General features: G+C 45.6%; 1 protein-coding gene across 1 annotated transcript in view; it reads left to right on the forward strand.

Moving 5' to 3' along the window:
* LOC124020876 (UPF0524 protein C3orf70 homolog A-like) overlaps positions 1-9553 on the forward strand; it is a 51758-nt gene extending 42205 nt beyond the window's left edge. Inside the window, exon 2 of the mRNA XM_046336174.1 lies at positions 8814-9553. Coding sequence (XP_046192130.1) covers positions 8814-9481 — 668 coding nt within the window. The 3' untranslated portion in view covers positions 9482-9553. The remainder of the gene's footprint in view (positions 1-8813) is intronic.
* The last annotated feature ends 2947 nt before the right edge of the window (positions 9554-12500 follow it).

The following is a 12500-nucleotide window of genomic DNA, read 5'->3' on the forward strand; positions in this document are numbered from 1 at the left end:
AAGCGTGGGCCGCACCGGAGATGCCCAACTCGGAGAGGGTGGAGAGGAGGATCTGATGGTTCACAGTATCGAAGGCAGCCGATAGGTCTAGAAGGATGAGAGCAGTGGAGAGAGAGTTAGCTTTAGCAGTGCGGAGCGCCTCCGTGATACAGAGAAGAGCAGTCTCAGTTGAATGACTAGTCTTGAAACCTGACTGATTTGGATCAAGAAGGTCATTCAGAGAGAGATAGCGGGAGAGCTGGCCAAGGACGGCACGTTCAAGAGTTTTGGAGAGAAAAGAAAGAAGGGATACTGGTCTGTAGTTGTTGACATCGGAGGGATCGAGTGTAGGTTTTTTCAGAAGGGGTGCAACTCTCGCTCTCTTGAAGACGGAAGGGACGTAGCCAGCGGTCAGGGATGAGTTGATGAGCGAGGTGAGGTAAGGGAGAAGGTCTCCGGAAATGGTCTGGAGAAGAGAGGAGGGGATAGGGTCAATCGGGCAGGTTGTCGGGCGGCCGGCCGTCACAAGACGCGAGATTTCATCTGGAGAGACAGGGGAGAAAGAGGTCAGAGCACAGGTTAGGGCAGTGTGAGCAGAACCAGCGGTGCCGTTTGACTTAGCAAACGAGGATCGGATGTTGTCGACCTTCTTTTCAAAATGGTTGACGAAGTCATCTGCAGAGAGGGAGGAGGGGGGGATTCAGGAGGGAGGAGAAGGTGGCAAAGAGCTTCCTAGGGTTAGAGGCAGATGCTTGGAATTTAGAGTGGTAGAAAATAGCTTTAGCAGCAGAGACCTAAGGGCAGGAAAATGTAGAGACGGGCGAGTGAAAGGATGCCAGGTCCGCAGGGAGGCGAGTTTTCCTCCATTTCCGCTCGGCTGCCCGGAGCCCTGTTCTGTGAGCTCGCAATGAGTCGTCGAGCCACGGGGCGGGAGGGGAGGACCGAGCCGGCCTGGAGGATAGGGGACATAGAGAGTCAAAGGATGCAGAAAGGGAGGAGAGGAGGGTTGAGGAGGCAGAATCAGGAGATAGGTTGGAGAAGGTTTGAGCAGAGGGAAGAGATGATAGGATGGAAGAGGAGAGAGTAGCGGGGGAGAGAGAGCGAAGGTTGGGACGGCGCGATACCATCCGAGTAGGGGCAGTGTGGGAGGTGTTGGATGAGAGCGAGAGGGAAAAGGATACAAGGTAGTGGTCGGAGACTTGGAGGGGAGTTGCAATGAGGTTAGTGGAAGAACAGCATCTAGTAAAGCATCTAGCATCTAGTCAATCTATACACAGTACCCCATAATGGACAAAGCGTAAACAGGTTTTAAGGAATTTGAGCAAATGTGTTAAGAAAATATATTCACATTTACATAAACATTCAGACCGTTTACTCAGTACTTTGTTGAAGAACCTTTGGCAGCGATTACAGCCTCGAGTCGTCTTGGGTATGACGCCACAAGCTTGGCACACCTGTATTCGGGGAGTTTCTCCCATTCTTCTCTCCAGATCCTCTCAAGCTCTGTCAGGTTAGATGGGGAGTGTTGTTTCTCATGGTCTGAGATGCCTTTAGGTGCTTTGGCAAACTCCAAGTGGGCTGTCATGTGCCTTTTACTGAGGAGTGGCTTCTGTCTGGCCACTCTACCATAAAGGACTGTTGGAGTGCTGCAGAGATGGTTGTCCTTCTGGAATGTTCTCCCATCTCCACAGAGGAACTCTGGAGCTCTGTCAGAGTGACCATTGGCCCTTCTCCCCCGATTGCTCAGTCTGACTGAGAGGCCAGATCCAGGAAGAGTCTTGGTGGTTCCAAACCTCTTCCATTTAAGAATGATAGAGGTCAAGTTGTTCTTGGGGACCTTCAATGCTGCATAAATGTTGGTACCCTTCCCCAGATCTGTGCCTCGACACAATCCTGTCTCTGAGATCTACGGACAATTCCTTCGACATCATGGCCTGGTTTTTGCTCTGACATGCACTGCCAACTGTGGGACCTTATATAGACAGGTGTGTGCCTTCCAAAGCATGTTCAATCAATTGAATTTACCACAGGTGGACTCCAAGTTGTAGAAACATCTCAAGGATGATCAATGGAAACAAGATGCACCTGAGCTTAGTTTCCAGTCTCATAGCTAAAGGTCTGAATACTTATGTAAATAAGGTATTTCTTTTGCACCAAAAAAATCGGTTAAATGTAAAATGTAAACAATTGTAGAAGAAGACTAACGTAACAAAACGTAACAAAGTGGAAGAAGACTAACGTAACAAAACGTAACAAAGTGGAAGAAGACTAACGTAACAAAACGTAACAAAGTGGAAGAAGACTAACGTAACAAAACGTAACAAAGTGGAAGAAGACTAACGTAACAAAGTGGAATAAGACTAACATAACAAAACGTAACAAAGTGGAAGAAGACTAACGTAACAAAACGTAACAAAGTGGAAGAAGACTAACGTAACAAAACGTAACAAAGTGGAAGAAGACTAACGTAACAAAACGTAACAAAGTGGAAGAAGACTAACGTAACAAAACGTAACAAAGTGGAAGAAGACTAACATAACAAAACGTAACAAAGTGGAAGAAGACTAACGTAACAAAACGTAACAAAGTGGAAGAAGACTAACGTAACAAAACGTAACAAAGGGGAAGAAGACTAACGTAACAAAACGGAAGAAGACTAACGTAACAAAACGTAACAAAGGGGAAGAAGACTAACGTAACAAAACGTAACAAAGGGGAAGAAGACTAATGTAACAAAACGGAAGAAGACTAACGTAACAAAACGTAACAAAGTGGAATAAGACTAACATAACAAAACGTAACAAAGTGGAAGAAGACTAACGTAACAAAACGTAACAAAGTGGAAGAAGACTAACGTAACAAAGGGGAAGAAGACTAACGTAACAAAGTGGAATAAGACTAACGTAACAAAACGTAACAAAGTGGAAGAAGACTAACGTAACAAAACGTAACAAAGTGGAAGAAGACTAACGTAACAAAGTGGAATAAGACTAACGTAACAAAGTGGAAGAAGACTAACGTAACAAAATGTAACAAAGTGGAAGAAGACTAACGTAACAAAGTGGAATAAGACTAACGTAACAAAACGTAACAAAGTGGAATAAGACTAACGTAACAAAATGTAACAAAGTGGAAGAAGACTAACGTAACAAAATGTAACAAAGTGGAAGAAGACTAACGTAACAAAACGTAACAAAGTGGAAGAAGACTAACGTAACAAAACGTAACAAAGTGGAAGAAGACTAACGTAACAAAACGTAACAAAGTGGAAGAAGACTAACGTAACAAAGTGGAATAAGACTAACGTAACAAAATGTAACAAAGTGGAAGAAGACTAACGTAACAAAACGTAACAAAGTGGAAGAAGACTAACGTAACAAAACGTAACAAAGTGGAAGAAGACTAACGTAACAAAGTGGAAGAAGACTAACGTAACAAAGTGGAAGAAGACTAACGTAACAAAGTGGAAGAAGACTAACGTAACAAAGTGGAAGAAGACTAACGTAACAACGTGGAAGAAGACTAACGTAACAAAGTGGAAGAAGACTAACGTAACAAAGTGGAAGAAGACTAACGTAACAAAGTGGAAGAAGTCAAGGGGTCTGAATACTTTTTGAATGTACTGTACATTGATTTAATTATGTCATATGTTTCACTGCTTTCAATAACTTTGTAGAACAGTCCTGTATGCCAAACTTATGATTACCTCTCTGTAGCCTGTGGGACAGTAACAGCATGATTACCTCTCTGTAGCCTGTGGGACAGTAACAGCATGATTACCTCTCTGTAACCTGTGGGACTGTGACAGCATGATTACCTCTCTGTAGCCTGTGGAACAGTAACAGCATGATTACCTCTCTGTAGCCTGTGGGACAGTGACATCATGATTACCTCTCTGTAGCCTGTGGAACAGTGACAGCATGATTACCTCTCTGTAGCCTGTGGGACAGTAACAGCATGATTACCTCTCTGTAGCCTGTGGGACTGTGACAGCATGATTACCTCTCTGTAGCCCGTCTTACACCATGTCTCCTTCAGAATGATGACATTTACAACTACAGTCCAAAGGTTCACTAGTGGAGGCCCTGAATGTTCCACATGCAAACTGATAGCGATTTAATATTGCAAAAATACAGTAACTACTAAGATACAGTAACTACTAAGATACAGTAACTACTAAGATACTGTAACTACAATGATACTGTAACTACTAAGATACAGTAACTACTAAGATACTGTAACTACTAAGATACAGTAACTACTAAGATACAGTAACTACTAAGATACAGTAACTAAGATACAATAACTACTAAGATACAGTAACTACAATGATACTGTAACTAAGATACAGTAACTACAATGATACTGTAACTACAATGATACTGTAACTACAATGATACTGTAACTACTAAGATACTGTAACTACTAAGATACTGTAACTACTAAAATACAGTAACTACTAAGATACAGTAACTACTAAGCTGCTCTATCGATCTCTCCAAGTGGAATCAAAATCACTCTCCCTTCACCATGATGATGCAGGGATGAACTGCATTCCCTCCACCAGGCACTAGAGACTAAAGGACAAACCTCTGTCTCTGTCTAGCTTCAGAGACTAAAGGACAAACCTCTGTCTCTCTCTCTAGCTACAGAGACTAAAGGACAAACCTCTGTCTCTCTCTAGCTACAGAGACTAAAGGACAAACCTCTGTCTCTGTCTAGCTACAGAGACTAAAGGACAAACATCTGTCTCTCTCTCTAGCTACAGAGACTAATGGACAAAGCTCTGTCTCTCTCTAGCTAGAGACTAAATGACAAAGCTCGCTCTCTCTCTAGCTACAGAGACTAAAGGACAAAGCTCTGTCTCTCTCTCTGTCTCTCTCTGTCTCTCTCTCTCTGTGTCTCTCTCTCTCTGTGTGGGTCTCTATCACTCTGTGTCTCTCTCTGTCTCTCTCTCTCTAGCTACAGAGACTAAAAGCTAAGGCTCTCTAATGTTCTTTTCCTTACATCTTTAGAAGGCAGAATCTTACCCACTGCCCCCCTCCTCCCCTCCTCTCTTTTCTAGTCTGATCTCTCTTAAGGACATACATCTTGAAACAGGCACAGCTCTGCAGGAGGGCCACTTCACTAAAGAAAATACTGAGAGAAAGAGTCCTTATGTCATGTTGTAACCTTGATTTGATGTCATGTTGTAACCTTGATTTGATGTCATAACCTTGATTTGATGTCATGTTGTGACCTTGATTTGATGTCATGTTGTGACCTTGATTTCACCACTTCCCGCCTGTTCTCTGTACCCACGTTTCATGTCATTTCTGTACCAACTACATCACAGTGACTTTGATATTGGATATAGTCTATATTTTCTACCCTCTTTTATCCCCTCCTCCTCTAGAATATCCTGCTCCTGTAGAATCTCCTCCTCCTGTAGAATATCCTGCTCCTGTAGAATCTCCTCCTCCTGTAGAACTCCTGCTCCTGTAGAATCTCCTGCTCCTGTAGAATCTCCTCCTCCTGTAGAATCTCATCCTCCTCTAGAATATCCTGCTCCTGTAGAATCTCTGCCTCCAGTAGAACTCCTCATCTTATAGAATCTCCTCCTCCTGTAGAATCTCCTTCTGTAGAATCACCTCCTGTAGAATCTCCTCCTCCTCCTGTAGAACTACTCCTCCTGTAGAATATTCTCCTCCTGTAGAATCTCCTCCTCCTGTAGAATCTCCTCCTCCTGTAGAATCTCATCCTCCTGTAGAATCTCATCCTCCTGTAGAATCTCCTCCTCCTGTAGAATCTCATCCTCCTGTAGAATCTCCACCTCCGTAGAATATCATCCTCCTGTAGAATCTCCTCCTCCTGTAGAATCTCATCCTCCTGTAGAATCTCATCCTCCTGTAGAATCTCCTCCTCCTGTAGAATCCCATCCTCCTGTAGAATCTCCTCCTCCTGTAGAATCTCATCCTCCTGTAGAATCTCATCCTCCTGTAGAATCTCCTCCTCCTGTAGAATCTCCTCCTCCTGTAGAATCTCATCCTCATGTAGAATCTCCTCCTCCTGTAGAATCTCATCCTCCTGTAGAATCTCATCCTCCTGTAGAATCTCATCCTCCTGTAGAATCTCATCCTCCTGTAGAATCTCCTCCTCCTGTAGAATCTCATCCTCCTGTAGAATCTCCTCCTCCTGTAGAATCCCATCCTCCTGTAGAATCTCCTCCTCCTGTAGAATCTCCTCCTCCTGTAGAATCTCCTCCTCCTGTAGAATCTCATCCTCCTGTAGAATCTCATCCTTTTGTGTGTTTGTGATGCTCCAGTTCTCAGTGGAGGAGAGGAGGAAGGAGAGAGAGAGAGAGAGGGGGGGGGGGAGAGGAAGGAGAGAGGGAGGAAGGAGAGAGAGAGAGAGAGAGAGAGAGAGAGAGAGAGAGAGAGAGAGAGAGAGAGAGAGAGAGAGAGAGAGAGAGAGAGAGAGAGAGAGAGAGAGAGAGAGAGAGAGAGAGGAAGGAGAGAGGGAGGAAGGAGTGAGGGAAGAGAGAGAGAGAGAGAGAGAGAGAGAGAGAGAGAGAGAGAGAGAGAGAGAGAGAGAGAGAGAGAGAGGGAGAGAGAGGGAGGAAGGAGAGAAAGGGAAGAGAGAAAGGGAGGGAGTTAGGGAGGGGAGCAGATGAGGGAGGGAAGAGGAGAACGTGTTATACTGGAGATTCCCATGGTAACACACAGTAGGGTGGAAAGAATGAGGGAGAGAGATTCAGAAAGTATTCAGACCCCTTCACTTTTTCCACATTTTGATATTTTACAGCCGTATTCTAAAGATTAAGATTTCCCTTCACTGGAACTAAGAGGTGTAGCCCGAACCATGAACAATAGCCGCAGACCTCATCCACCAAACTTTACAGTTGGCACTATGCATTGGGGCAGGTAGCGTTCTCCTTGCATCTGCCAAACCCATATTTGTCCGTCGGACTTCCAGATGGTGAAGCGTGATTCATCACTCCAGAGAACATGTTTCTACTGATCCAGAGTCCAATAGCAGCGAGCTTTACACCACTGCAGCCAACACTTAGCATTGCACATGGTGATCGTTAGGCTTGTGTGCGGCTGCTCGGCCATGGAAACCCATTCCATGAAGCTCCTGACGAACAGTTCTTGTGCTGACGTTGCTTCCAGAGGCAGTTTGGAACTCGGTAGCGAGTGTTGCAACCGAGGACAGACAATTTTTATGCGCTACGAGCTTCAGCCTGTGTGGCCTACCACTTTCGCGGCTGAGTCGTTGTTGCTCCTAGATGTTTTCACAATAACAGCACTTACAGTTGACTGGGGACAGCTCTAGCAGGGCAGAAATTTGACAAACTGACTTGTTGGAAAGGTGGCATCTTATGACGGTGCCACGTTGAAATAATATATAATATAGTCACTGAGCTCTTCAGTAAGGCCATTCTACTGCCACTGTTTGTCTATGGAGATTGCATGGCTGTGTGCTCAATTTTATATATCTGTCAGCAACGGGTGTGGCTAAAATAGTGGAATCCACTCATTTGAAGGGGTGTCCACATACTGCTGTATATATAGTGGATGAAGGGGTGTCCACATACTGCTGTATATATAGTGGATGAAGGGGTGTCCACATACTGCTGTATATATAGTGGATGAAGGGGTGTCCACATACTGCTGTGTATATATAGTGGATGAAGGGGTGTCCACATACTGCTGTATATATAGTGGATGAAGGGGTGTCCACATACTGCTGTATATATAGTGGATGAAGGGGTGTCCACATACTGCTGTATATATAGTGGATGAAGGGGTGTCCACATACTGCTGTATATATAGTGGATGAAGGGGTGTCCACATACTGCTGTGTATATATAGTGGATGAAGGGGTGTCCACATACTGCTGTATATATAGTGGATGAAGGGGTGTCCACATACTGCTGTATATATAGTGGATGAAGGGGTGTCCACATACTGCTGTGTATATAGTGGATGAAGGGGTGTCCACATACTGCTGTATATATAGTGGATGAAGGGGTGTCCACATACTGCTGTATATATAGTGGATGAAGGGGTGTCCACATACTGCTGTATATATAGTGGATGAAGGGGTGTCCACATACTGCTGTATATATAGTGGATGAAGGGGTGTCCACATACTGCTGTATATATAGTGGATGAAGGGGTGTTCACATACTGCTGTATATATAGTGGATGAAGGGGTGTTCACATACTGCTGTATATATAGTGGATGAAGGGGTGTCCACATACTGCTGTATATATAGTGGATGAAGGGGTGTCCACATACTGCTGTATATATAGTGGATGAAGGGGTGTCCACATACTGCTGTATATATAGTGGATTAAGGGGTGTCCACATACTGCTGTATATATAGTGGATGAAGGGGTGTCCACATACTGCTGTATACGAGTATCTTGCTTGTCATTCTTACTGCTTCCCTTGTAATGCCTTCTATCTTTGTGATTGAATACCCAGGTATTTCAGTTATGTATTTGTTAGGTTACATAAAGTAACCCTGTCTCTCTCTCTCTGTCTCTCCTCTCTCTCCCCTTCTCTCTCACTCTCTCTCTCTGTCTCTCTCTCTCTCTCTCTCTCTCTCTTCTCTCTCTCTCCCCTTCTCTCTCTCTCCCCTTCTCTCTCTCTTCTCTCTCACTCTCTCTCTCTCTCTCCCCTTCTCTCTCTCTCTCTCTCTCTCTCTCTCCCCTTCTCTCTCTCTCTCTCCTCTCTCACTCTCTCTGTCTCTCTCTCTCGCGCTCTCTCTCTCCCCTTCTCTCTCTCTCTCTCTCTCTCCACTTCTCTCTCTCTCTCCACTTCTCTCCCTCTCTCTCCTTCTCTAGGTAAATATGTGTACCAGCCGATGACCAACGTGTGCCGCCTCCCCAGCACCCCAGTGCCTGCCACGCCCACAGACCACCCCCATACCATGGACCTGACAGTCTCATTGGCCGAACGCTTCCTCATGACTGCCCCCGCCTTCCAAGCCCCGCCTTCCCTTGAGTCGCCAAAGTTCTGCATCATCTCAGACCTCTTCGTGGACGACTACATGGTCAAACGCATCAATGGGAAGATGTGCTATGTCCAGAGACCTCAACCTTCAACCATGCCCAGCCCGCCTCAATCACATCCCCCTCACCCCCGGTCCAAACCCCACCCCCAACGGACCCCCAGACACCACCCACACCTCCAGCCCAGACCACACCCCCAGGGCACCAAGCCCAGTGCCCTGGGAGACAAGGTCACCACCCCCAAAATAGACCACTGCTCCTCCCCGTCCAGCTCTGAGGATTCTGGGATAAATGCGCTGGGCGGCCATTACATGGAGTCATGTGACGAGGGTTCTGAGGAAGAGGAGGAAGACGAGGAGGAAGTGGAGGAGGAGGATGAAGAGTTAAGTAGTGATGGAGAGTCTAGTCCACTAAGTATGTGGAATCAAGATGAGTGTTCTCTGCTCTCTCCGTCCAAGTCTATGGTGGAGATTATTGAGAAGATTGAGACAACTGTGTGAGACAACTTGCACTGTCGCGTTGAAATAGAGACGATGAGACAGTGATCTAGCCGGTTCAGCTTAGAGCCACACACACACTAGCCTGTCAACGTTCCTCCAACTACAGTATACTAATCGTACAACATCAAAACAGTGACCTGTTACCTATGAACTTTGACCTTTCGCCTGTTATAGCATGGTTATCTATGACCTTTCACCCTGTTATAGCATGGTTACCTACGGCCTTTCACCCTTTTATAGCATGGTGTACCGACCGCGTTCTACTCTGGAGTGATTTCACTTCTCTTTCCAGACCAGTAGTCAGCTGAAAGAATCCACAAATAAACAAGAGCACAAAGGAACTGTGATCTAGTCCATGTGATCTAGTCCATGTGATCTAGTCCATGTGATCTAGTCCATGTGATCTAGTCCATGTGATCTAGTCCATGTGATCTAGTCCATGTGATCTAGTTCATGTGATCTAGTCCATGTGATCTAGTCCATGTGATCTAGTCCATGTGATCTAGTCCATGTGATCTAGTCCATGTGATCTAGTCCACGTGATCTAGTCCACGTGATCTAGTCCACGTGATCTAGTCCACGTGATCTAGTCCACGTGATCTAGTCCACGTGATCTAGTCCACGTGATCTAGTCCACGTGATCTAGTCCACGTGATCTAGTCCACGTGATCTAGTCCACGTGATCTAGTCCACGTGATCTAGTCCACGTGATCTAGTCCACGTGATCTAGTCCACGTGATCTAAGTCCATGTGATCTAGTCCATGTGATCTAGTCCATGTGATCTAGTCCATGTGATCTAGTCCATGTGATCTAGTCCATGTGATCTAGTCCATGTGATCTAGTTCATGTGATCTAGTCCATGTGATCTAGTCCATGTGATCTAGTCCATGTGTCTAGTCCACGTGATCTAGTCCACGTGATCTAGTCCACGTGATCTAGTCCACGTGATCTAGTCCACGTGATCTAGTCCACGTGATCTAGTCCACGTGATCTAGTCCACGTGATCTAGTCCACGTGATCTAAGTCCATGTGATCTAGTCCATGTGATCTAGTCCATGTGATCTAGTCCATGTGATCTAGTCCACGTGATCTAGTCCACGTGATCTAGTCCACGTGATCTAGTCCACGTGATCTAGTCCACGTGATCTAGTCCACGTGATCTAGTCCACGTGATCTAGTCCACGTGATCTAGTCCACGTGATCTAGTCCACGTGATCTAGTCCACGTGATCTAGTCCACGTGATCTAGTCCATGTGATCTAGTCCATGTGATCTAGTCCATGTGATCTAGTCCATGTGATCTAGTCCATGTGATCTAGTCCACGTGATCTAGTCCACGTGATCTAGTCCACGTGATCTAGTCCATGTGATCTAGTCCACGTGATCTAGTCCACGTGATCTAGTCCACGTGATCTAGTCCACGTGATCTAGTCCACGTGATCTAGTCCACGTGATCTAGTCCATGTGATCTAGTCCACGTGATCTAGTCCACGTGATTTAGTCCATGTGATCTAGTCCACGTGATCTAGTCCACGTGATCTAGTCCACGTGATCTAGTCCACGTGATCTAGTCCACGTGATCTAAGTCCACGTGATCTAGTCCATGTGATCTAGTCCATGTGATCTAGTCCATGTGATCTAGTCCATGTGATCTAGTCCACGTGATCTAGTCCACGTGATCTAGTCCACGTGATCTAGTCCACGTGATCTAGTCCATGTGATCTAGTCCATGTGATCTAGTCCATGTGATCTAGTCCATGTGATCTAGTCCATGTGATCTAGTCCATGTGATCTAGTCCATGTGATCTAGTCCATGTGATCTAAGTCCATGTGATCTAGTCCATGTGATCTAGTCCATGTGATCTAGTCCATGTGATCTAGTCCATGTGATCTAGTCCATGTGATCTAGTCCATGTGATCTAGTCCATGTGATCTAGTCCATGTGATCTAGTCCACGTGATCTAGTCCACGTGATCTAGTCCACGTGATCTAGTCCACGTGATCTAGTCCACGTGATCTAGCCCACGTGATCTAGCCCATGTGATCTAGCCCATGTGATCTAGTCCATGTGATCTAGCCCATGTGATCTAGCCCATGTGATCTAGCCCATGTGATCTAGCCCATGTGATCTAGCCCATGTGATCTAGTCCATGTGATCTAGTCCATGTGATCTAGTCCATGTGATCTAGTCCATGTGATCTAGTCCATGTGATCTAGTCCATGTGATCTAGTCCATGTGATCTAGTTCATGTGATCTAGTCCACGTGATCTAGTCCACGTGATCTAGTCCACGTGATCTAGTCCACGTGATCTAGTCCATGTGATCTAGTCCATGTGATCTAGTCCATGTGATCTAGTCCATGTGATCTAGTCCATGTGATCTAGTCCATGTGATCTAGTCCATGTGATCTAAGTCCATGTGATCTAAGTCCATGTGATCTAAGTCCATGTGATCTAAGTCCATGTGATCTAGTCCATGTGATCTAAGTCCATGTGATCTAGTCCATGTGATCTAGTCCATGTGATCTAGTCCATGTGATCTAGTCCATGTGATCTAGTCCATGTGATCTAGTCCATGTGATCTAGTCCATGTGATCTAGTCCATGACCCAACACACTTAAAGAAGAGCACGATGTGACCAAACACATTCTGAGGATTCTAAGTCATGAGGCTACTACTTTTTACACAACAATCAAGGTTGAAACCCAAATGGCACCCTATTCTCTATATAGTGCACTACTTTAGACCAGGGGCCCATAGGGGATAGTGCACTACTTTAGACCAGGGGCCCATAGGGGATAGTGCACTACTTTAGACCAGGGGCCCATAGGGGATAGTGCACTACTTTAGACCAGGGGCCCATAGGGGATAGTGCACTACTTTAGACCAGGGGCCCATAGGGGATAGTGCACTACTTTGGACCAGGACCCATAGGGGATAGTGCACTACTTTAGATCAGGGCCCATAGGGGATAGTGCACTACTTTAGACCAGGGGCCCATAGGGGATAGTGCACTACT

Source organism: Oncorhynchus gorbuscha, unplaced genomic scaffold (genome assembly GCF_021184085.1).
Source record: "Oncorhynchus gorbuscha isolate QuinsamMale2020 ecotype Even-year unplaced genomic scaffold, OgorEven_v1.0 Un_scaffold_962, whole genome shotgun sequence".
Classification (NCBI taxonomy): Eukaryota; Metazoa; Chordata; class Actinopteri; order Salmoniformes; family Salmonidae; genus Oncorhynchus; species Oncorhynchus gorbuscha.